The sequence below is a fragment of the Gobius niger genome, assembly GCF_951799975.1.
Source record: "Gobius niger genome assembly, chromosome: 18".
NCBI classification, from domain to species: domain Eukaryota; kingdom Metazoa; phylum Chordata; class Actinopteri; order Gobiiformes; family Gobiidae; genus Gobius; species Gobius niger.
Genome location: NC_136869.1, coordinates 26,219,634 through 26,246,096, shown reverse-complemented (window position 1 = coordinate 26,246,096; position 26,463 = coordinate 26,219,634). Strand labels below are relative to the sequence as shown.

Below are 26,463 nucleotides of genomic sequence, written 5' to 3'. Positions count from 1 at the left end.
ACTTTAGAATCTGCTTTATGGAAACTCAGACAAACTCCACAATTCTGATGAAGGTCTTGAGGTTAGAGTATTGCAGTAATCAAAACTTCAATTGTGATTCGATATCGATAAACCTCTCAGCTCTACTTAGAATAAAATGAATGTACATTGTTGGCAGGACCTTGTAGGATTTTCTAATCGGTAAAGAGTCCGCTGTAATAGGCTGCATCTGAAAAGGTCCAGTAAGCCTAGGAAGCTCCTCCCCCTTATCATTGACCATCCGTTTAGTGCGTTTAGGAAAGGAGCTCCTTTAGCATAGGAACCTCTGGATGTTCCTCAACAAGCCGTAAGGAGGTCAGAGGGATCCTTCAAGCTGCTGCACTGTTTATTCAAAGGGAATGATTGAGCGTTTGACTGCGCAGCACTTTATGAAAGTCTAAAGCAGGTCCTGCCAGCGTTGGCGCCGCAGCAGCACTTGTCTGTATTAATACCGTTGACAATTAAAAGCGTGAAAACCAAACCCCCACACTTGTTTCCGACCCTACACACGCCGTTAATGTTCTTGTGTGTCCAGGTAAACCGGCCATCGCTCACAGAGACCTGAAGTCCAAGAACATCCTGGTGAAGAAGAACGGCACGTGTTGCATCGCCGACCTGGGGCTCGCCGTGCGCCACGACTCTGCCACGGACACCATCGACATCGCCCCCAACCACCGCGTGGGAACCAAGAGGTACCGTCTGCCTCCACGCTCATGTGAAAGCGCCCCGACTCGTCTTTCTTCTACTCGCTGGTTATTTCAGCCACGGTTATGCGAGCGCACTGTTCTTCTAGGCAACCTCTTTTCAAGCTTATATAAATAATGTCTGTACCTTCTTCTGCTGTGGTCTGTGTCGGTGCCGAGATCTGATAGAGCCGTGATTAAAGCCGCTCTTTGTCTGAATCCGGCTGACCTTGGCTAATGCCGCTGCTTTGATCAGGTCTAAAGTGAGATTATCAGGGAGTCCGATCTTCAATAAACATTCTGCTCTGCTACACCTTGCAGTGACTTTTAACAAGGGCCTGTAATTGGCTCAGGAACAGGGCTGGATCTGGGAAGCGGTGTCAGAGACCAAATTAGGATGCCAGTGTGATGTTATACTTACAGATAGTGTGTGCGTCTCCAGAATAGGCCTGTTTTCAAAGGCTTCAATGATGAAGATATGACATAGCACATTTAAAAGCTCAAACAAGTCGACTCATCATAATACAGGCGCTTAGGTTACGTCATGCTCTAGAACAGGGGTAGGCAACGTCAGGCCCGGGGGCCAAATCCGGCCCTACACACAGAACCTCTGGCCCCCCCAAGATGATTTTGAGAAATATTTTTATGCAAATATGAGATCAAATTCTGAAAATGCAAGAAATAGTGTCAGTGTATATTAAAAACTTTCCTGGCAGAGCACCACAGTTACCCATATACAGTGCCTCTCGTGAGTATTCATACACCTTGAACTTTTGCACATTTTGTCATGTTTACAACCCTAAACATAAAGATTTTATTTTGATTTTTTTACTGAAAAATGTACAGATTCCCCCAGCTCAGCGGCAGGACTTCACAGCTCCTCCAGAGTTATCTTGGGGCACTTGGTTGCCTTTCTGACCAGTGTTCTCCTTGTTCGCTCTGATATTTTAGGTGGAGGACCACGCCTTGGTAAGTTGGTAAGCTTTACTCTTTCCATTTCCGAACAATGGATTGAACAGTTGCTCCGGGAGATGTTCAAATCTTGGGAAATCTTTGTATAACTTAAGGCTGCTTTAAACTTCTCCACAGCTTTATCCCTGACCTCTCTGGTGCTCCTTGACCTTCATGATGTTGTTTAGTGACCAATACACTCCGACCACAGCTCTGAGGGCCTGAAAGAACAGCTGAAATTAAACTGAGAGTAGATTACACACAGGTGGCCTCTATTTAACCGTTAGGGTGAGGTGTGAACATTCTGGAGTCATTAGAAATGTTTTAAAGGCAATTTAATGCACTCAGAAAATGCTGTATGAATACTTATGCAAGCCCCACTTTCACTTTTCTATTTTTTGAAAATTAACAGAATCATGTATCATTTAGCTTTCACTTCACAGTTGTCTGTTACTTGTGTGTGAACGTTCAGTAAAAAATAAAAAAGTTTTAGAGCGTTTAGGGTTGTAAACATGACAAAATGTGCAAAAGTTCAAGGTGTATGAATACTCACGAGAGGCACTGTATAATGTAAAACATGATTCTCAACTTGTGGGTCGGGACCAGAAAGTGGATTGCGGAACCACTTTCTGTGGGTCACGAGCCTAAAGGAAAAAATCTAAATTTTCCATTGTAAACTGCATGGAATCAGTTAAAATGAATGTTAATGGGCTGTTTATTTTAGATGATATTTGACAATTTACATTTTTATTTGGGTTGAGCTTGTCACCCTTGGGTAACGCAGACTTGCCTATCCCTGCTCTAGAATGAAGAGAGGTTCTGTCTGTCTCTGTCTTTTTCGTCGTGATCAGTGAATGCGTCACTTGTTTAAAGCTTTTCAAGGTTTGAGCGAAGCTTTAAGAAGTGCTGTGACACACCACATCCTGTGTGCACTCTCGACACGTGCCGCGGTGCTATGCTGCCATGCTGCTGCCGCCGTGCTTCTGGCTTTGGTGGAGAACTCACTTTTAGCTGTTATGTGAGAGCTGCCCAGGGGGGTGTCTAAGGGGATGCCAGGGTGGCGCTGATCGGCCACTTCAGACCCTCTGCTGGTTCTCAGAGTCAGAACTAAGCACAGCAAAGCCCTTCTAACCCATTGCAGTGTATTCCAATGGGAAACACCACTTATTTCCTTCACACGGTTTTGATCTATTTTGAGTTATTTTATGGCTGTTTGATAATTGTGTCTGAAATAACTGCACAAACATTATTTCAGATCTGACGTAAGATCAGTTTTATGGTCTTTAGCTCCATTTGTTTGTGGATTTTCCTCTGTCAAACACTTCAAATCATTCACTTCATTATATCAAATACCACATGACCAGTATTTATTGAAGATGAGATGAGATGAGATGAGATGAGATAAGCCTTCATTGATCTCACAATGGAGAAATTTGCTTGTTACATTCAGCTCTTAGAAACCCTCAGGGTGTGCACATAGGCAGGAAAAGTGAGGAAAAAACAATTAAATAGTAAATAGTGATATCTTATATACAATGACTACCAAGGACTTTGTGGGAACAAAAAGTATAAACAGACTATAAACAAGAATGTTATAGTCAGTGTCAGCAGTGCAGGTTTAGTGCAAGTGGTTGATGAAGTGACGCAGATAAAGTGATGTAAATACAGGGATTATTCTGCAAGGGCTTATTGCACATGTTGCTTTACAGTCTTGTTGTACAGGCTGACAGCAGTGGGGAGGAAGGCCCTGCTACACCTTGCAGTGATTTTTAACAAGGGCCTGTCATTGGCTCACGAACAGGGCTGGATGTGGGAAGCGGTGTCAGAGACCAAATTAGGATGCAAGGGGTTATAACACATGTTACTTTACAGTCTTGTTGTTCAGTCTGACCACAGTGAGGAGGAGGGACCTGCTCCTTCTTCCACTGAAAGAGCTGCTCAGCTCCTCTACAGTCCCGTGCAGTGGGTGGGTGGGCCCTCCTGACCAGCTTGTGCAGTCTGGTCTTGTCCCGCTCTGTGCTGATACAGTGAATGTGCAGAATCCTGGGAATGAATGGAGAAAAAAGTTAATATAGCTAAACAGTGACTAAAAAATGAGAAATTAGCTGTCTAATGCTAATGCCAGTAATGAATATATTTATGCTTTATGGATTGTGTTTATTGGCCTTGCTGTAATTTCATGTAAATGTGAACCACTTTGAATTGCCTTGTGTGCAAATTGTGCCTTATTTTGTGCCCCAACCCCCGAAGAGCTAAGGATCTGAATTCATTTTTTACTTACAATGTGTCACCAAATGTCAACAAGTGTGGGGAAACGGCCAGAAAAAAGCGCAAACAAAGCAAGTTTGCCAGAATGCTGAAAGTGAAGTGCCTTAAACACATGAGCGATTACAAAGTATCTCGCCCCTGCCCCGGTGCTGCCTCACAGGAGGGCGGAGTACTATCCAGACGTGCACTAAAGAGGAGATTATATACTCAATATTTCACCACATTTGAACAGTATTTGGGCTGAACGCTCATCTTTATTCATGCGCCGCGGGGGCCCTGGGTTTGCGTTTCTTTAAAGTGGTGGGATGAAGGGTTCTGCGCCCGCGTTGGTACCAGTGGACGCTCATTTCTCCTGTGATAGTGCAGAACGGCGCAGGCAGTGGTGGAGTTGGCAGCAGGACAGAGCTCTCCCTCTTCCTCTCAGCACGTCTCCTCTCTGAACCCGAGAAGTGCCGCTGTAAAGAAAAGGAATGGTGTCATTAACGTGTCAGCCCCTCGCTTTCTCTAATTTTTTCTGTCTTTCCCTTCCATCCTCCTGTCCCCGTAAAGGCAGGGTTATTTTCACCGTGGGGAAGCTGAGGTGATCTTGCAGATTTCAGGATTGAAAGTGTTTATATTTTACATTTGAAGTAATTACTGCGTTAGGACAAAGCGGTGCTACACTGGGGCCAAGGCTCATCAGGATTTTGCCTGCAGGTGACCGTGGGAACAACTCAGTGAAAACAAGCCTTCACTTTCTGCTAACTGCGCGGTTAGGGACTGTGATGATCATTTTGACTGTTTGGTTATGGGCTTTCAAAATGTAGAAGACAGTTTTGTGTTTCATTTACGCAATTTATTCTATTTATTTGTTTATTTGACAGGGACAGTACAAGGAAACATTGCCAACTCGATGTTCTGTACATAAGGCGTCTAGCCATCGGCTAATTTGCAGCCCCCGTCCCTGGTTAGGCTTTTGAAAGGGTTTATAAAAGAAATGAAAAATGAAAAATCAATGAAAAGCATCAAACAATACAACAATAAAAAGAAAGAAGAGAAGACATATCTGATCACTTCCCATCCTAAGTTCAGCCTCACAGTTCAGTGCTCACATTTTTGTTTGTTCTTCAGCCACAGCTTCAGCTTTTGTGAGAATAGTCTCAGGTCCAATTGGGACTTTAACTCCAGTGGCAAAGCGTTCCATAACTGAGTCCCTTTCACTGAGAACGCAGACTGACCCAGAGCAGTTTTGCACCATTTCACTCTGCAGTTCCCGCTGACTCCAGCTCTGGTACTCACTCCTTGATTAGTGTATTTTTGTACTAATTGACACATTACAGACGGAGCAAGACCATTAAGACACTTGAATATAGTTTTTTATAAAGGAGAAACTGATGAAGTTGTCAAATGTTTTTTTGTTGATACACAAGAGCTAATCATACGGAAACCATTTAAATTTGTCTTGATGGTCTTAGACATTTTCCTGACATGGGCATCAAACTTCAGTTTAGAATGTAATCCAGAAGGCACAGATCAGAGCACTTCAACAGTAGAAGGAGAAAGGTCTCACAATCAGAATATCAGAAGGATCTACCTTCCAAAGCTCAAGAGGTCAGTGCACAACAGCACAAGCATGCATCGGGTTGGCAACAGCATCTCGGCTGCGGATAGCTTACAAAAGTTATTTTGACAATTTGTAAAATGTGCATGGTCTGTGTACCCGCTTTTCCCCGTCTGAGCACCTGACTGAAGTGTGGTGGTGTTTGGAGATGCAGCGGCACAGACTCTTGTGCGTGACACCGTTCTGACCACGGTTGCTTTAACTCGAGTGAACTGGAGAGAGACATAGATAGATACAGTAGATACAGATAGGTGAACTCATGTGCGATGAGACAAACTGCCGTTAAAGACAATTGTCTTAGTTCATTTGGAGTCTGAAGCTCTGGATTTGTTCTGCTGTTTAGTTCCATGGTGAACTGCATGTAGTGTGAACTCATAGTGTGGTCATTTGGAACAGTAAATTATTTCAATTTAGAATCAAAATACCCACAATCTGTAAAAAGAAATAAAGCAATATGTGAAGAAAACCTCCATCTCGCCCTAATACCTTTTTCCATAACCATTTGTTATTTGTCAATAATGAGATTATCAGTTATGTTATTTACACAAATCAAATAGTTTTTGTTTGAGCTTGTATTTCAAACATGAATTTGACTTATATTTACTTAAAATGTGAGTCATCTTTTGGAGCCGGTTTTCTTACATTTTGTAATTCTATGTCTTAAAAAGGTCTTTAAAGGTCTTACATTTCCCATTGCAAAATGTGTAATAAAATAATCAAGGTTTGTCTATTTTTCCTGGGGCTGCAGCCCTGGATGTTTTTACTGTAGCCCCGGATCAAATTTGAAGGCCAGATTTTTTTCTTTTTTTGCCGCAAAATTATGTCTGTTGCATTGTGTGCTCTGCTCCAAAAAACACTTCCCTTCCCCTGTCCCCGAAACGTGGCTTGTCATCCCCACAGCGATGTTCGTGATGTTCGCAGATTTGAGTTGGTGATCATTGATCAATAGTTTGAAAGATACTTTTAACCCAGACGCAGATCAATCTGTCTCTCTGTGGCTTCTCTCTCCGCTGTGACGGCGGCTCCACAGAACACTACTACAGCAGCCCGCTGACTTTCTGTTAGGGCATCTGAACCTTGATTTGCTGATGTTTGTTTTATGTTTTGCCTGATGAGAGAGTTCATGCCTGTGCGTATAGTCTGCCCTGATAGCTGGGCCGCGTTGGCACATGTTTCTTTTACTCCTCTTCCTCATCGCTGTCATTAACTACAGGCTGTGTTTTTGTCAACTGCATTAATAAAACAGCCACACAAATACTGGCTAATGCCATTCGGCCACAGTGGCCTCGGCCGGAGCGTTGATGGCCGAAGCATGTTTGTAATGAGCGTAAAGCAGGCGGCGGACGACAGGGAGAGCTCTGCGTGTCCTCGGCCCATCCGCTTTACTCGCTGCCCACTCACAAATCAGACCCTGGCTCCACTATTGTCTGAGTGTAAAAGGCCCTGACACATGTCACAGTTAGGTTGTACTGTTGAGAACATTCTGAGTGAAACCGTCCAAAACACAAAACGAAAGCTGCGATAACATTTGGGCTTAGCGGTGAAGTAGCAGACATGATCATGGCCACAGTATTTCCTCTCCCTCCCTAGAAATGGTCCTGATGAACTTGCATTAATCCATAAAAGGAAATAGAATGCACAAAGAAAATAAATAAACTTGATCTGTCAACTGTTAGCAACAAGGGTTTAGCCTATTGTGCATGTTTTTTGCCCTACGTAAATCGTCCCTAGTTGATCCTTTCTGATGCCACCCGAGACTCTCCGAGGCTGCTGAAATGAGCGTTAATATATGATTTATGAGTCCTGGCAGTGCGATCATTACATACAGCGTTCTCTGTTACACTCACTTCAAGGATCCTTTTAAAGGGGGCCTATTATGCAAAACCGACTTTTTCAAGCTTTACATCATGTTATTAAGTCATTCCCTCATTAAAACCATGCCTGAAGTGTTGCCTTGGCACATTCACGTATTTTCGAGTAATCTGTAGAAACTCTGATGGCAGCCATTTTAGGGATAAAACGCCTGATTCCTTCAGGAAACGCCCTCGACCTCCAGGATACGCCTCCGACCTTTCGTCACCAGCCGAGTAACCAACCACTGCTCCTCAGCAGAACCCCCTCCCCGCAGTGTCTAGCCCTAAGATGTAAACAGAGTCATCATGGATGATTAGCTTCATGTGTTGTGAACCGGAGCCACAGCAGACTTTTACAAAGACACACATCAGTGTTTCTGTTACCGAAACACCCAGGATTAAAACCGGTGACAAGAACACTTATTTCAGTGTCTGGTTCTGCGCTGGGCCTTGATGATGCACAGAGCCTCCGGAGAAAGCTAATGCTAAGCTAAACCTCGAGTCATCACGTGAAAACGAGAAATATGCACAAATAAAGTCAATAAAACCACCACACACATAAAGAACCGTTTAACAATGATCACACACGGAGCCAGGCTTGTTGATTTGGAAGTTTATTGCTCACATTTCATCTACAATGGGTCATAGCCGAGTGGTTTTCTCCCGGAGCTAACAAGCTAGCCGCGACAAGCTAACGGGAAAATTCACTGAATACAAGCATATTATGCATTGAAAACGTCACTAAAACAGGCAACTGCTTGAAGCAGCCTTTATGATGATCACACACGGAGCCTGGCTTGTTGATTGTGTAGTTTATTGCTCACATTTCATCTACAGTGAGTCGTAGCCGAGTGGTTTCTCTCGGAGCTAAGGCACTATTAGCCGCGACAAGCTAACAACCTTCACCTTCACAACATTCATTGAAAACAGGCAGCATATTATGCACAAATAACGTCAATAAAGCAGGCAACTACTCGAAGCAGCCTTTACGATGATCACACAATGAGCCTGGCTTTACACATTTGTGGTTTATTACAGACTTTTCATCAACAATGAGCTGTAGTCGATTATAACAAGCTAACGGGTAACCTCGAAAAACCATTGTCCACTTGCACAGATAATGTCCGTCTTTGAATGGTATGGGCTCCTGCAGATCCTGGTGTCGTCCATGGGGGTATAGTTAGAGATCCATAGGGCATGGCAGATGCAAAGAGATAGCCTCCAAACAGCAGTTATTTTTCAGGCAAGAGCCCCTTCCAAGCGTCCGGTGTGGAAGGTTTGTTTCCAAATAATATCCTGTGTGGCCATTGTTCACAAAGTGATAAACAGTAGGTCCTTTCCAACAATAAAAATTAAAATGCACCGATCGTAGTTTCAATACTTGAGACAACGAGCGGAGTGTTGTTGTGATGCCACAGACAGCGTGTGGAGGGGGCGTGTCGGAAAGGGTCAGAGGTTCTTAAAGAGACAGGGGCCTATTTCAAGTCATTTGCTAACGCCATTTTGAAAGAGCAATTTTATACAAGGCAGTTATTCTAATTTACTGCATTGACAGACCAACAGAAGGTTTCGTCATCATTGTAGTGTCCTATAGACTGGTGCTATGTGGCTGAAAAAAGCATAATACCCCCTCTTTAAGCAGCTCTTCATGTCAGGACGGCGAGATCTCACCAGAACATCCAAAGGCCCTTTTTTTCCCAACTAGCATTGTAATTACACTCGCAATGCATGTTTTTAAAATCAATATTCAGTTTACAGTGCACACTTTGAAAAACATCCCGGAGCGTCAACATTTGTGAGAAGTCTTAAGAGTATAACCGCTCTCCTAATGAGAGAACAGAAAAAAACCAAGGAACTCTGCTGCACCAAAAGTTCTCTCGGCCTTCTTTCAGCTGTTACTTCCCCTTTTTAAGAAGTGATTAAGAGAGGCACCAGTTGAATAACAACAAAAAAGAAGTAATAAATCAGAGATGAGAATCAGCTTTCAAAAAATGAGTGTAATCAGTTTCATTGCTTACACAAGGGTGAACTTTAGCCTTCAAGCTGTGAATGTGCCAAATTTTAACTGCTAAAAAGGATGATTTTAAAATGTGTTGATGGAGATATTATGTTACTGTCTTTGTTCATTGTGACCATCGCACTCCCTGTATTTGTAGATGTTGAGCCGGTGGAGCGGTCGGTCGGTCTGGGCGAAGTCTCGTGGCCCGGGGTGCACTTACGGCGCACAGTCTAAGGTGTAAGGCGAGACAGCGGGAGCTTTATTCTGGTTAAGTGCTTCCGTCTGCTGATCGCTGACTGTAAGCAGATCGGTTCCTCCTTTTCACTTCCCCCTTTGTGTGTGCTGAACGGGGCAGACGGGAGGAGCGCCTCGGGCTGGGGACGCTCCGGTCTCCTCCCTCTGCTGCTGAGCCACTGACGCATTCAGACGGCGGGACAGTCAGATGTTGTTTTAGCCGAGTTCACCCCTGATCCAGACAAAAAGGGGAACTTTAGGACGAGGGTGGCACTTGTTCTGCAGACGTCGACACGGCCGTCTGTGTTAAATGTTTCTTTAACCATGTAACCCCCACCTGAACCGAGCACATTTTCTCCAGTTTCTTTAAAAAATGTGACGACAAAGTGACAAAAATGCAGCAAAAAAAGCTATGAATGCGCACCAAAAAAGCCACAAAAGAGTAATAGAAAAGTGACTAAAAAGTGACATGAATGTGATGAAAAAGTTGGAAAAACGCAAAGGAATGTGAAAAGGTTGCAACAATGCGCGGAAAAAGATCCGTTCTGATCAGTTTTGTAGGTCTTAGCTTTCAAATGAGGTGTTACTTTGACCAATAGGCTGTAAACCTTTAGATCTGGGTACGGCTGAACTGTAGAGAATGCACTCAGTTAAGGCAGGGGTTAAGAGGTTAAAGCAGCACTAAGTAACTCATGCCCCTAGAGGCCATAAGCTCCACTGCAGGTGTCGTGGTATGTTGTGTTTTTTTACTCATTAATTGTCCGTGAGAGTAAATACTACGCTGACAGAAAAGACAAAGGGACAGAGGGATATTGTACATCCAGTTACACAATGGAAATCATTTTTTTCACTCAAACATGGCTGTAAATACTGTTTAAAGTGACGCTAGCCCGCTGTTAGCTTTGCCCGTTAGCCTGTTAGCTTCTTCTTCGTGATTACATTAGTGTGTTGGTTGACTTGGTGACTCCGACCCGGTGGCAGCGAAGTTGCAATTGTGATTTTCTGGCCAGAGACACCAGGGGGAGATGAAAGACCCCCCCCAATTATCCCATTAAAACTCATATTACCCCCCGAGGGACTACGGAAAGGATTAATTAAGGTAAACAGGTTGCTTAGTACTGCTTTAAATACACTGCGTGACCAAATAAAAGGTCTAACATTGCAATACGCCTTTAGCTTTGATTACAGCACATTCACTGTGGCGTTGTTTCAGTAAGCTCCTGTGAGGTCCAAAGATCCAGTGTCGCATTAAGTTTTCACCAAGATCTTGCATTGATGATGGGAGAGTGTGACCTCTGCAGAAAGCCTTCTCCAGCACATCCCCAAGATTCTCAATGGGGTTAAGGTCTGGACTCTGTGGCGGCTGATTCATCTCCTCACTCTTTCACGACGTGAGCGGGGTGAGTCACTGTCGTGGTGGAATACGCCCGTGCATCAGGGAAGAAGAAAGCGAATGATGGAATAACCTGGTCATTCAGGATGTTCAGGTCATTGGCTGATCTCATTGTTAGGGCTCACAGTGCTGAACCTAGACATGACCCACTTTTGGGTCAGGCAGTGTGTTTCAATTGTCATGTTTTAAGGTCTTAACCCCCTGCCTTAACTGAGCACATTTATTTTCTCCAGTTCAACTTTACCCAAATCTAAAAACTTCTTACAGCCTATAGGCCAGTGCCTCCTTTGAAAACTAAGACAAATGATGTATCTGTTTCCTTTCCGTTGTTGCCACGTTGTCACTTTTTGTGGCTTTTTTGTTGAGTTTTTGTTGCGTTTTCATCTTCGTTTTCATCTCATTTCTGTCGAAGTATTTCCAAACTGAAGAAAATCTGCTCGGTTAAGGCGGGGGTTAAGAGGTCAACTGTCCCATAATATTCATCACTGTGGCTTTTTGAAACGCTCATGGACACCTTGGCATCGGGTATTTTAAGCTTTTGAACTTGAAATATTGCATTGTTATGTAAGTAAAGGCAATTGAGTCGACTGAACTCAATGATGGAAGCTGTTTATGTATAAAAGTAACAGCTGCTGCCGGTTAGCAAGACATGATTTGTAGTGGAGGCAACATGAGCGCGGCAATAAAGCCCGTCTGGACTGGAGATGACTGATCAGCGCCGCCTCATGACCTCAGCAGGTGGGGGGGGGGGGGGGGGGTGTGGATGTGCAGAAACTGAACGGTGGGTAGTTTGATCCCCGCTCATCAGGGCACGCTGTCATCGTGTCCTTGGACTTAGCCGCTCCGGTTTGTGCACACCGCTGTATGAGAATGAGTGTGAATAGTCCATTGACTCTTAAAGTACTTTAAGAGGTGGAAAAGGGTTGTAGAGAAAGAAATTCTCTTTTACCATCTATTTAAGTGTGAAAGAGTCTTAGAAAGCATTTTTCTTTCAGTGATGCTTACGGAGTTGATCTAAAGAAAAAGTTGTCTGCCTATATTGAATCAACTCTCCTCATGCATGCACTTAAAAAGATTAAATAGAGGTATTATGCAAATTCCATCTTCTGTATTATCTAAAAAGCAGCAGTGACGTGCACAGGCAGTTTGAGGGGCAGGTGCTGAACCAAGACCAAAAGGGCACCCCCTCCTCCTATCTTTCAACTGATTACTAACACTGACTCTGACGGACCATTGATATTTAATATAACATGTACAGTGTACAATGATTGTAATACACTTAAAACATCCATCTATATTATCCAGTGTTATTGGTCGGCCCGTTTTAAAAATAGCTTCAATAATAATCCACTGGGCTGTTCACCTCACTCTTCCATCTCCTCAGCTCACACGCTGCTCTGGCCCTCGGATAATTTGGGGAGAATGTTGCTAAAAATGTGTGCGAAAAAAAGGTTTGGGAGGAAAATGGGTAGAAAATAGGAAAAATATTAGTAATAAAAAAAAATGGCAAAAGATTAGGAAAAAATTGGGGCAAAAATAACATGTAAAAAAAAAGAAATAAAAATGGAGCAAACATTCAGGGGGGGTCACTTCCTCCAACAGCATGCACCTGCTTTTGATACGTTTATTTTTTTAGATGCCAGTAGTACCTAACCTTTTGTTTCGATACCACACTGGTATCGTTTACTGGTACCCAGCCCTCCTCACACCAGGTAAATCGTACGAATTTTAGGATCCACGGTTGTGCCAAACCGTGCCCACTCTCTGATAAAGAAACAGTGTTCAATCCAGCCCAAAACACTTGTCCATGGCAGGCTCAATAATCCAATGTGCAGAGAGCTAATGCTATCCATTTTCGCATGATAGTAGCATAACATTGCCAAAGGAAGAGTCCCAAAAGAACTATGTGCAAAGCCTTGGTATAAACTAGGGACGTCACAGTTACCGGCACACTTCATAGCTGCTTCGTAGCTGGAATCCTGTCCGAAGGAGGACATGACAGCGCTCAGGACATCGATCAGCCTTCAAAGAGGACCAAGTCTGAAGTCTGGGCATCTTTTTGGTATTTTAAGAATGCCGAGGGACAGTTGATAGAAGACAGTTATTCATTTGCAGAACGTGCAGGAAAAAAGTGTCTGCGAAAGGCGCTATAGTCGGTCCATGTAATACCCTCGAGACGATCAACAACACATTCTTATAGTTCCTTTACTTTGATGTGAAAAGTCTTTGCTTGTATTTTTTCAGTTTGTGTAGGACTATTAATGCTTGCTTAACATAATTCAACATACTTTAAAGAAAAATACTGTGACAAAAGCGAAAACCGTCATCATTTTGCTCACATTTACCGTGAGGTTAGATTTTCATACCGTGACACCCCGTAATATAAATGAAAGTGAAACTGTAATAATCCAGTCTGACGGCGCTAGTTCATGCATAAGTTATCAAATGTACTCCGTTTACCCTGTTCTCCCGCGTCTTACAGAGATGGGCTGTACCGCCTTCTCAAACGGGGAAAACATGGGGACGGCGCTGTTTACCCTTTGATCCGGAGCACATTCAGGGCGGCCGCCGAGCGAGAGGCAGAGGAGGAAGGAAGGAAGCGCCATTTGAAGTTGTTGAGCATCAAAACTGTATTCTCAGCAGATTTTGGCTTCGTATGGCAAATGTTAAAGAAAAATCAAAGACATAATACTTGTTTTTGGTGGGGAAGTGCACGAGATGGGTACTTAAAGAGCTTGAGAAATGCACAGGCTCAATCTATGCATGTCCCTGTGAACCGTAACACGTCGGAAATATTCTTTAAAGTTCTAATAAACCTGTTCCAAATCATCCGCGGTCTTCGCTATCGCTTTTTTAGATGCATACTTTATTCACCACTTTGTCAAACGCAAATGCACGTCTTGGATATGAATGTTTTTGATCAATGGTGATGTTTCCTTCCTCGCACATCCCCGGCCGTGTTTGTTATTCCGCCGGCTCAGACTGGCAGCGCGCCGTTGTCTGATTAGGTTGTATCTGCAGACGTGAAGTGGGTGTCGGAGCGCCGCTGGCCTCACGGCTCTCCGGTCGACTCTAATAAGATCTGCCCTCAATGAGCTGAGCTGACGGTTCCATGGGTTAACCACAGAGAGCAGCAGCGGAAGAGACTCAGCCACTCGGGGTCATTAGGCTCCCATCGAGATTGATGGAGGCCATTAGTTACAATGTGGGTCGGGTAGGCTACCTCTGCTTGTATCACTTCTGCTGGATACTCAAGGCCAGGTTATTTATGAATCAAAGCAGAATGGAGATTACGGAGGTTACAGATGAAAACATACATCAGAAAACTGGCAACACATTTTAATTTTTGATTATAACTTACAAAACAGGGACAAATATTTAGTTGCATCTGCATAATCTTTAGGCTCACGTGTGACCAAATTGATTTCGCACAGCTTCCTGGAGACCTAGGAAAACTCGATCACTTTTTGTTTTGAAGATATTCGCAAAAGAAAACTACGTTGCTTTGATTAATAATCACATTGCTCAACTAATGCAAAATGCAAATATGTCTAAATAATTTCAGCTCAAACTGCAGCTGCATGAGTTTTAAATCCCCGCTCTCAAAAGTCCCCCGTGTGTCCAATTGAATTTAGAATGTTCAGAAATTCCCTTCATTTCTCCGTTTGATGGAATCTTTGCAAATGTTATGAAATATGCAGATTGTTTTGTGTTTGGGCTTTAAATTGGCATCAAAAAGCACTGAATCTGACTTTTGCTGCCTGTAGAAACCCTCTAGAAGAATAATTTGTATTCCAGCACACACGTTTGTTACATGATTCTATACATAAAGTCCCTTGAAGAAACAGAAAAAAATATCTAATGGGTGAAAGGTTTTCCACCGAGGACATTGTTAAATGTTGCGGCTCTGACAATTTGCTGAAAGCCTCTTCCCGATGTGCACCCTCTGTCATCATGTGCTCGCATCTAATAAAGCCTATGGGTGCGGAAACCATCAAAATAAGTAATGAAAAATTACTGTATCTCCCAAGTCCATTTTCCATCGAAAAGTCGCCCATAAACAGTGATGCTTAATAACAACATAACTCTAAATTTCAGTGTGTTCCCATGAAATTCTTTGATTATAATTCATCTGTTTGTGCACTCAAGACTTGTACTGAAAGACCCAAGCATCAACAGAGCTTTTAATCAGGACAGATGGAACCGAGGAACAGGGAGTGCTGACATCGATTAATGAAAACCCACATGCAAAAGAACTCAAACTTGCATAACAATCACGAAACAATATGTGAACGCCAACTAGAATACATACAGTCCCGAAACAGAAGCGGAAGACCAGCTGAAAGATGGAAATGGTTCGATCTTTGTGAGGCTCCAAGTAGAGCTTCAATGCTTTTTTTCTCATCAGAGTTCTTTCAACGTCCCATGTTTGGTGCTGTTTCCAAAGTCCAAAAGGACAGTTATGGGGCGGATGAGGCCTTTGATGGCGAGGTTATTCCGATTCTGATAATAGTATTGGATTTTAGGCCGATAACACAGATTTCCTGGTATCGATGAGTACCTAAACCCAAATCTATCCGATACCCGGCCTACGCAGAACCTCAAATACCGTAATCACAATTGGGGATCAAAACGTCACAGTGCACAATCTTTGTTTCATTTGCACAATGATCCATGTGCTGTAGGCTTTGGCATATTTCTACAGGATTCGTTATTGGTACTCGGCATCAGCTAATCTGAACGGATGGAACAATTTGATAGTGGAACAACACTATTGTAGGCGTTTTTGTTTCTGAAGCCTCTGCTCCAGTAACAGCCTTCATTTGAGTCGAGGATCGAGCCAATCAGTTTCTACAGCTCAGTGCTGGGGACGTTTTTTTTTGAGTCTTCCACTTGACTTTTTAGTTCCATAACCCTCAGGCTCTTTTAAGACATCCGTAATGACTGTTTTACTGTGTCCCGCCTCAGCAGTCACGACGCCCTGCGAGAGGCTCTGTTTATGCAGCTCAACAACACAAACAAGGTCTAAACCTTCGTCATCAGCACGTCATGACAGTGTGAAAACCTGACAGAAAGTGCACTGAATCCACATTTTTGCACAGATTTTTTTTTTTTTTTAAAGGCATGTGGTCCAAAACTTTTGATCAGCTGAAAAAGCAGACTATTTCAGGTTTTTGTTTTGTTTTGTCACACACTCATTTCTTCTTGTTGCATATTTAAGTTCTACTTGGAACTTTGTGGAATGTGAAGTTTTGCCATTTTTCAACTGGTATTAAACTTTTGATCAGGACTGTTACTGTATCAATGTTAAAGCTGAAGAGAGACATCTGGGGCCCGATCTTGTGTCTCAAAACGCAGATGATAGCGTGACATTTTGTGCTCAGTAGGAGGAGTAGGCTCTTTGTGATCTTGCCACTCCAGACTTGGCGCATTTAAGTGGGTGGTGACACTCTTGTTCCTCTAACCAGATCGACTCCGCGGCCGGTGGAGGGGTTGTGGGGGAGTGGGGAGTGAACATGTGCGTTTGTTTTGTTTCGCGTTCACACCAAGCGCAGGCCGATCCGCGCCAAACAGTTTTTTTGTTTGACCTGTGAGGCCCGAAGGCTTAAGAAAGAACGCAAGGCAGCGCAATGTAAACGAGGAAATGAATGTCACCTCCTCTTGGGACGCCCCCTCACAAGTGGCGGAGGAAAATAACGCATATAGCTCCGCCACTCGGAAGTATATTCGCCAAGAGCCTGCGCCCCTCCGTGCGCCACCACAAGATCCGAGTTGGAGTCAATTACAATGTGGCTAAAAAAACAAGAGAATACTACATGCTGTTTTTGTTCCCGCACTCTGAGAACTGTGTATGACCTCCCCTCTCTCTCTCTGTGTGTGTCAGGTACATGGCTCCGGAGGTGCTGGACGACTCCATAAACATGAAGCACTTTGAGTCGTTTAAGCGTGCTGATATCTACGCCATGGGCCTGGTGTTCTGGGAGATCGCCAGCCGCTGCTCTATGGGAGGTAAGGCCGAGTCCACCATCACCCCGTACATGTCCGTTGTTACAGGCAAGAAGTGAAGAGTTAGCAGTGATGACTAGGACTGTGACTTCCCACTTCTCTACTAATAACTACTGGAGTCAACAATCTAACTAGGATAAATCTTAGTGTTAGGGCTGCATGATTTGATTAATAAACCAGAACCCCATTCCAGAACACCTCAATTAAAACCAATGTGATCAAAAAACACCGGGACACAAACTCAAATAACGATTTCCCCTCCAGGTATCCACGAGGACTACCAGCTGCCCTACTACGACCTGGTGCAGTCGGACCCGTCTGTGGAGGAGATGAGGAAGGTGGTGTGTGAGCAGAAGCTGCGGCCCAACATTCCCAACCGCTGGCAGAGCTGTGAGGTACAAACCTTGGGCTTTAACACTAAAGTAAAGTGCACACGGAGCTTCCAACAAACTGGGGCATTATTACTTGTAACAGGCAGGTTTAGCAACCACTGATCACAATTTCTACATAGTTGTGATCAATGAAGGGAAAATCATGTTATAAATGGCTCAGGGAAAAGAATGTAATCAATTAGTCAGTCAAAGTTTATTTCTATTGCACTTTGCAACAACACAGAAAGACTAAAGTGCTTCACAGAAAGATAAACCGTTTAAAAACACAAAATGATCACAGCCTAGACATAATTCAGTTTGTTCTAGGTGTTAAAGGCCAGTTTGAAAAGACAAGTCTGTAATCTGGACGTTAAAAGGATCCATAAGAACACAAAAACTGTTCCATGGACCGACTCTGCCCAGTACATGCTTGTGTTTCCACTTCCCCACAGCCAGAGGTCAAACAAAATAAAGCGGGCTGACCAAGCACTGGGCCGGATACTGTGTCCATGTGGAAAAGGGGCTATAGACTAAGGGACAGCTGTTCCACGTTGCCACGCTGTTTGTACCGGGACCTGGGCACGTCCAGAACCATTTTTTTTTTTTGGAGGACCGGAGGGCTCTGCTGGGGTGATGTATGGTCAACATCTCAGTTAAATATAACAAGACTATGAAGGGATTTAAAAACAAACATTCACATTTTAAAATCAATCCGGAAACGGACCGGGAGCCAGTGCAGGAGGAGAGGACCGGAGTGATGTGTCTGTGTCTGGATGAACTGGTGCTCCATGCTGCACCAATTGTAACCGGCGTAGTGACGACTGTGGGAGGCCAGAGTTTAGTCCAACTGAGAACAGATAATCGCGTGAGTCGCCTTCCCCGGGTCTTGGCGTGATAGAATGAGCATTTAACTGTTAATTATGCTAATCCTGATCAAAAACGCACATCAATTGGTGTTTTATGAAAGTCTCTCTGTGTAATCCTGCATATTTAGCCCACCTCTGTTCCACTGCCTGAGCTCTATAACAACATTTTCTGTAGCTACATTTCATAACAACCTAGTCCTGGAGATGTTCTCTAGACACACATGATACTTAATTTATACCACAAAAAAATCCAAGGCTAAGGTGTCGGCGGTAGTTTAAAAAAAGCCTGAATAAAACACAATATGGGCCTCTAAGCCCTGTATACGTCCCTCTCTCTCAGGTCACGGCTGAGTCAGCGCTCGGAGCAGGCGGGCCTCCTTCAGTCTGTAGCAGCAGACTGTTTGAGCATCAGCCAGCTCCTCCCACACACTCCGGCTCGCAGCATTCACATGGCGTATGCTCTGACCCCAGGGCTCCGCAGCAGACATGAATTCATATTCTCCACAGCGAACACCGGCCTCACGAGAGCAGAATGCTCAACTGCATTCCTGAAATATATCCTGCATTTAAAGATCCCGTATTCAACTGCATGCAGGCTCTTTAATTAACTCTGTGACTCCGTGGCTTTGGCATTTCATGTTTTATCATTCACACTAATGCATGTGTAGGCTGGAGGGGAGACTGGTAAAGGTAATTTCTTTGGCAGGCGTGAGGAAGTGCTAGCTTGGCCTCTTCATCCTCTTTGCGATGATGTGCAGTCTGGGACAGCGTGTCGTCTCCGATGGAAGTGATTGACAGGCGGATTAACTATTGAAAAGAAACCCACGGTCTGTCTTTCCTACACGGCGGCTTACCTGAATATGAAAACATCAAAATGACTCATAAATATGACATGGAAGAGTGAGCAACGGCCTCGTCGTCTTCTCACAAATCCAGAAACAAGCCGCCGCCGCCGCCCTCTTACAGCTGAGAGACGTTGTAAAGTTTGTCCTCGAGTTGTGCACTACATTTTCCACTTTCTTATCCTGTATTCATAACACTCCAGGTTTAAGAAAGGCTATCTAGTGGAGGCAGTTTGAGTGCTGAAATAGTCCGATTTTGAGCGTTCTGAGCACTTGAGAGGGAGTCTGGCTGAATATGCTGGGCAACTCAAACACGCAGGAATGAAATGAAACAACACAACGTGGAGACCAAGTCAAGGAAACTTTGAATACTCCTTTTAATATCAGTGTAGAATTACCAACATGTACCAGAAAGTGTTTAAAACCCAATAATGCCGCTCTTTCAGATGTTGGATTTGGCGTGGGGCGGTCCCTTTTAATGAATTAGACGGAACAATTAGCCCGAATCCTTTACCGTAACAGCGTGGGATCGGATTGTTGCCAAGCGTTTGGATGGCTGGCCGGCCTCCAGCCGATGAATGAGCGGTGTAGGAATGCGTGGCTGTGAGCGTCTGGGAGCGGAACATAAACGTTGAGTCATCGTAACCACATGCTGCTTACAAACCGCACTAGAGGCATGTGCCAGCCAGGCCCCAGCCCTGACATGTCGAGTCACCGCTTCAGTCTGGGGAGGCAGACGCTAACCTGCTGCTTTTAACATCACTCAAGTATTTATAAACATGGAAAAAGGTGCTATTGTTTTGAAAGTTATTAACTCAAAGCAACAAAAGAAAAAAATGTTTGTTTAAAAGAGAAATAGAAATTTCAGCTAACAGCATTGCAACTTTTCTAAAAGCTCGCAACTATTCCAATAATCCACAATTTCCTTCACAACTATTCCTTAAAGGGACTAAACGGAGTTTAAAAATGTTACCATTCTGTATTTTCTACACCCTGCTTGTTCCAGCAATGTGAGTAATGTGTTGGATGAGCCCGACCTATTCACAACCACTGCTGCTAAAATCCTGCACTGTCGCTCAAACAGTTAATTCGGGGCTGAAGTGGCGTCATGCACGAGCTTAACACATTGAGGGTCAAAAACAAAAACTAGTTATTGCGTTTTTTTGTTTGTTTTTGTTATTCCGAAACTAGACACTCCAATACACCATATGTGTGATTTTGTGAGCTCCGTGATGAACAGAAGTGAAATAATGTTGGCTGAGAGTTTAAAAACTAAATGGTTAGAATCGGTCCAAGGTCTTCAATCCGAGAACCAAACACTCGGTGTTTCAAAACGTGTCAACAATGTTGTTGTTGAAAATTGACTTGAAACGGGAAGTTTATCAGAAAGGAGAGAGTTGCATAAAACCTCAGTTTCTGTTTCTCAAAAGAAATCTGTGATTTTGATCAAAACCAGCCTGACTGTTTTCACCTACAGAGAGTTGAGAGTCTCAGCTTTCAAACGAGCCACAGCATGTGTCCATATCTATAACATAGAACACACTGTGGTGCTACAAATGTCATGAACAATGGTCTGGATTGTTGGCACTTTGCAGCTTCGATATTAACACATTGAGTGCTGCACTGTTTTTGGGATTTAGCTGTAGTTACGTCTAAGACCTGAGGTGGCAGTAGTGAGTATTAAAATTACAACCATCTAGTCCCTTTAAAGGTGCATTATGCAACTTTTTTTATGTGAAAAAAAAAGTGAATATGTGTTATATTTGACCATGTCGTGACCCAGTGGCTGTATGAGTGGTCAGCATGGCGCCTTTACTTTTCATCACGGTGGCTTGGAAAGTAGGCTTGTTTAGTCGGTTTTCTGGGGATCCTGGAGCGTCCTGAAGACCACTGTGATGGAAAGTAAAGGCGCCATGCTCACCATGTATACAGCTGTTGGGTCACGACAAGGTCAAATACACACAAATATGAACTTTTGTTTTTGCTTCTACTTTTTAGATAATACTATTTAAAATAATGCCTCTTTTCTTATTCCTCAGAGTCTTTTTGGTTTAAGCTGGTGTAAAATGCCAAAAAAAGTTTGGTCTGTGAAATCCTGGAGAGACTGAAAGGATTTTGGGTTCTTGAAGTACCACCAGTGCAACGAACTTTATAGTGAAACAGCTGATCCATAATGATTAGAAACAACAATAAAACAATGAAAGCAAAAATCATTTGGTAATATCGGCAACTTACACTGATGTTTAAAGGGGCTAGATGCAAGTTGGCCATTTTATACTCACTACTGCCACCTCAGGTCTTATGTGTAACTGCAGCTTCTATATTATTGCATGACGGCACTTCAGACCTGAAGTAACACCTTTCTGAGTGACAGTGCAGGATTATAGAGGCAGTTGTGGTGAACAGGTCTGGGGTCATTCTATACACTGGGACATGGCTGGAACATGTAGAGGGAGGAAAATGCATATGTTTTTAATTTTTAAACTCCGTATAGTCCCTTTAATAATGCTTTAAAACCTGCTCTAAAATTCCTTTAAACACAGGCACAACCTTTGTTTGTTGTGAAATCTAAATATATTATAAATGATGAAATAATGAACTAAGAAGAAGCCAAAAATGTGATCTAATAAATCATAATAAAGTGCGTTATGGTTAGGGTCATACAGCAGCAGGCGGTAGCTGTTAGCTTTATGTTAGCGCTCTGCTAAAAACAAGCTTTTCTAACTTTCCTAAAATAACAAGTGTGTGCACATCAGAGCAAATATCACTACAGTTGGAGAAAGACTGGCTTGGATTGTGCTGTTGTTTTCAAACACACATTTTAGTCACATTTTACATCCGTGTTTCTAACTCTCCGAACATAACGGGAGGCTTAAATCGAATAAATGAATTGAATCATGTGCGTGTAGTAAATGTGGACAGCCAAAAGATCACCGGCTTGAACTTTGCCAGCTGCCATTGTTTGTTTATTTTCTATCTGGTCGGGACAGTGCATGTTAATTGTGTTCTTTGGCCCGATTCTTGCCGTTCTCAAACAGAGAGAAAGACCAATCTAAACTGCTCGCCTCGGCCGCGCGAGTGTCGAATTAATTTGCAGACAAACCCGAGTGGGGAAAGCGTTAAGCGAACTCTTCCTGCAGCAGTGGGTTTCTCTCATGTGCCGCTCTTTGTCCGAGTGATTACACACACGGCTCAACCATTACATTCTCATCAAAGTTTAAGTGAGCGCACTGCGGAGCCCGACGCCGCCTTAATATTTCATCAAGGCAGAGCTGTTCCGTAATCAAAGAGCTTCAGAGGGGGCTTCCATTTCAAAGACTTATCCAAATGATCATTCAATTAAAGTATTGCGCCGAATGTTCCGCCGACAGCCGTAAAACATGATAGACTGAACAAACAATACAGGGGTTTGACTTGGGGATCGACGTGGACTCAGACTTGACTAGATCCAGCTCCCAGGTCCTTGACCCGGCCTGTATCTATATCTGCAGTCAATTCAGAGAAATCCAAATTGACTTTAACCTTGAGTTTTTAGTTTAAAGCACCGGAGTGTTCCTTTTTTTTATCTTGTTGATGAATTGTCTCGCAAACATAATCTGTAATACAATTTAGCTAATCCAAAAGTATGGATCATTTTGGCATTTTATCAAATATAATGTTTTAAACTCTGGGGCTCTGTGATTAAAAAGAGAAATGATATTAAATAGTTTCCCCAGGATCTAGAATCTTAGTTCATTAACATGTATTATGTATGATATGATATGGAGCCACAGTTTTACTCTTCTATATTCACTCTTTGTTTTATTATTTTGTTTCATCTAAAATGTGTTGCTGACCTAGCCTACTAAGCTATTACTTAGTCTATTTTCTTACACTGGGGTGAACACAGTAAGGCACAAAATTGAGTTGTTTCGTTTTAGTTTAGTTTCATTTTGTTTGTTTGAGCAGTTTACATTTTTCCCTTTTTACAACATGCACGTTTGTCAAGCGCTTTGGGCCTGATAAAGGTAGAAAAGTGCTGTATAATTTGTGACCTTTTACCATTTGTCCAGTTATAGAAGTAACAAACGAGGTCGGCGGAAGTGAGAAAGTTTATGTCGCCCACCCCGTAATCAATGAGATAAACATTTACATTTGTATCTGTATCCAATATAAGTATTATATAGTAACAACATTCGGTTTAATAGCTTCAAAACTGCATCAGTGACAACAAAATGCAGTACTACTACCACATTAGATGGACATCAGACATCATTTCTTCCTGAGCTTCTCACTTACAAAAGATTTAGATGAATAAGACCAGTTGCATAATTATCATTTATTTCAGTGAAGCAACAGAAAAGTTATTATTATTTGAATTTTTAACAGGAAGTGACATAGATAAAGGTAAAGACCCACAGCAGTTTGACTCCCATACGTTTGTTAAGTAATGATGTAGTTGCTTTACTTCCGGGTCCTACGGAACTTTTGCCCTGTTCACTACGATGGTATTAAGATGATTTTAACCTGTTGTAGAGCCGACTACAAGAATCTTTTTAAAAATCTCATCACAAAGAAGAATTACATTTACTTTAGTAATGCTTTTCTGGCATTAATTATCTTTATTTTTTCCATACGCAATGAAGGCCCCATTTAAATATTAAAAATCTCTTAATTTGACCTGGATAAATGGTGAGACATATTGTTCAAATTAGGTGTAAAAGGTTTTTTGGCCTTTTATCTGTTTATTCAGATTGAGATGAAGTTGTGTTTTTTTTGCTGTGTTTATCTATGGAACTCTGAACAGTTTGGACCCGGCGGTAGCTTGTTTTTGTGCGTGATGTCGTCACACTTAACAAACGTACTGACTTAACATAGTGGGCACGGCAACTGTTTAAAATCGTTGTCCGTCATCTATGTCACTTCCTGTCAATGTCCAATGAGGAAGAAAAACGAATAAACATCTCAAAAATGGCCAAGCTAAAGAAAGCTGGGAACAATCTTTAGCAAAATCTTCAATATAATTGTGTTGAGCAAAAATAGTGTCTACTGGACTTGAGAGTGACCAGGATGAGATGAACGTTGACTTGACCTGGACTCGCACTAACGTGTCTCTGTTTCCGTCCCCCCAGGCCCTGCGGGTAATGGCGAAGATCATGCGGGAGTGCTGGTACGCCAACGGCGCAGCGCGGCTCACCGCCCTGCGCATCAAGAAGACCCTGTCACAGCTCAGCCAACAGGAGGGCATCAAGATGTAGACTCCTCCTACTGCCCCCGCCACCCCCCATCCAACCCCCCATATCACGAGGGAGTGCGGCCTGCTGCATTGTCAAAAAAAGAAGGGAACACACAGGGCATTAACTTCAGAACCTTCATATCTCATCTGCCATATCCAAGCTCCAACTGTGCCTCCGCAGGGGAAAGAGCCTCCTGCTGGCCTGGAGCCGCCGCTACATCCATCTGCAGGGCACTCTCCGGCAGGGCTCCCAGTCTGATCACATGACCACCAGACACAGGGGTTCAAAGACAGACAGAAAAATGTCAAAGCCAGGAGTCGATTGTGCATCTTTGGGGCCAAAAGGGGGTTTGCCGTAAAAGTGCTGCAGCCTTATCCACTAGGCCATTGTGGCGCTTAATATTGACATTTTTAGGGAAAGCAAGGCGAGGTTTTATTTATGAAGTAGTTTTAAAATACAATATGAAATCCACTGAACTATACGCTGCTATATACTCTCAGTGGTGCAATGAAGCAAGTGTGCAAACCTTCAAAAGGTCAAAAATAGAGTAGATAATGGAGGCCTGTGTGTTTTTTTTTTTGGGGGGGGGTAATCACATTTCCGGAGAGCGCAGCGAAATCCAATTACTGCCGATGAATTATCCGACTTTTCTGGCCGTGTAAACATCGGCGGAGCATGGGGGCTGAAGTACAAAGTGGGTGGTGTCGGCTGACCGGCCCACTGGCAGGTCACCGGGTTATCGCTCACCAAAACAAACCAACAAACAAGACAAGAGCCAGATCAATAAGAGTCCAAACTCCCGCATGGCTCCGCGGTGAAAGGAGATCCAGAGAGGAAATGTCGGAAACGCAATGTGTTTCCCGCATTTCGGAAACATATTGCGAAATATGTTTTGCAATATGTGCTTCCTTTCTTTCACAAGAAATGGAGCACATATTGCAAAACACATTTCTTGTCATTTCTTTTACAAATGGTCAGTATATACAGTCATAATGTAAAAATAAATACATATTTAATTAGCTTTTAAATCATGTAGTAAAATGTACTATAATTGTAATTTAAATTAGTGACATTGCTGAAATATATTCATTTATAAAGCTATTTTTTAATTTCACCTTTATTTAACCAGGAAAGTCCCATTGAGATTAAAACCTCTTTTTCAAGGTAGCCTTGGCAGTGGCAGCAAAAGATAGTTACAATTTCAATTACAAAATAAAATGCCATACACGTTATGAAAAAAAAAAAAACAGTTAAAAAGGTTGTCTCAAGTGCTCTCAGTCAGGACTTTAAACCGTTCAATGGACTAAGTTCCATTATTTTCCAGTCTTTTTGCAACATGCTCCATGATTTCCAGTTCTGCTCGGGATCAGCAAATGATTGTCTAAACGCAAACCGTAAGAGTCAACGCTCCTCCGTGTGATTAAGCTACAGATGTAGGAGGGCAGTAGACCAAGCATGGCCTTATCAATGAAAGTGTACTAATGACCCTGGCTCTTGGGGGACAAAGAAGCCCGTCCCACTTGGACTGAGAGCACAGCTCACGATGATGGGTCAAGGCCCTACAGTTAGTAATGAACCTCAGAGAAGCCTGATGTACAGTGTGAAAAGGGAGTTCAGCGTCTTAAGGGGGGCGCAGAGCAGGGAGAGGCTTCCAGCAAACGATCAAAACCCGGAGGCGAACCCGCGGGCACGTTTCGCTGCCGTGGGACGCCCTCCCGGAGAGTGTCCTCCTTGGACAGGCCCTCAGGTATCAGTCCACCGCCGGATCCCCCTACAACCCTCAACCCTCTGGCCTCATCCTCGCTGGTCTCCGTGGTGACCGCTCACTTTGTATTTATTCAGTTTTTTTTTCTTTTTTTACGGAGACAGGGGATCACCTCTTTTTGCAAAACCGGGACGCGATGACCTCATTCATGCCGCCACATATGCAATAGCGCTACAGCTACAGCGAACCGTGTTTCTTTCTTTTGTAAAAAAAAAAAAAAAAAAGAAAAAAAAAAAAAAAAAACCTTTGCGACCGTACCATGCTCACTCAGCTGTACCGGAAAGTGCCAGCGCTTTACCCTTCGCCGCTCCTCCTCCTCCTCCTCCTCCTCCTCCTCCTCTCTCTCGCCGCTCAGGCCCCGGGCTCACTCTATGCAGCGATCAGCAGAAGCCCGCGGG

General features: G+C 43.3%; 1 protein-coding gene across 1 annotated transcript in view; it reads left to right on the top strand.

Annotated features, from left to right (window-relative positions):
• tgfbr1b (transforming growth factor, beta receptor 1 b) overlaps nucleotides 1–24,759 on the top strand; it is a 61,397-nt gene extending 36,638 nt beyond the window's left edge. Inside the window, exons 6-9 of the mRNA XM_079575950.1 lie at nucleotides 554–710; nucleotides 16,884–17,008; nucleotides 17,270–17,400; nucleotides 24,196–24,759. Coding sequence (XP_079432076.1) covers nucleotides 554–710; nucleotides 16,884–17,008; nucleotides 17,270–17,400; nucleotides 24,196–24,321 — 539 coding nt within the window. The 3' untranslated portion in view covers nucleotides 24,322–24,759. The remainder of the gene's footprint in view (nucleotides 1–553; nucleotides 711–16,883; nucleotides 17,009–17,269; nucleotides 17,401–24,195) is intronic.
• Nucleotides 24,760–26,463: the final 1,704 nt, after the last annotated feature.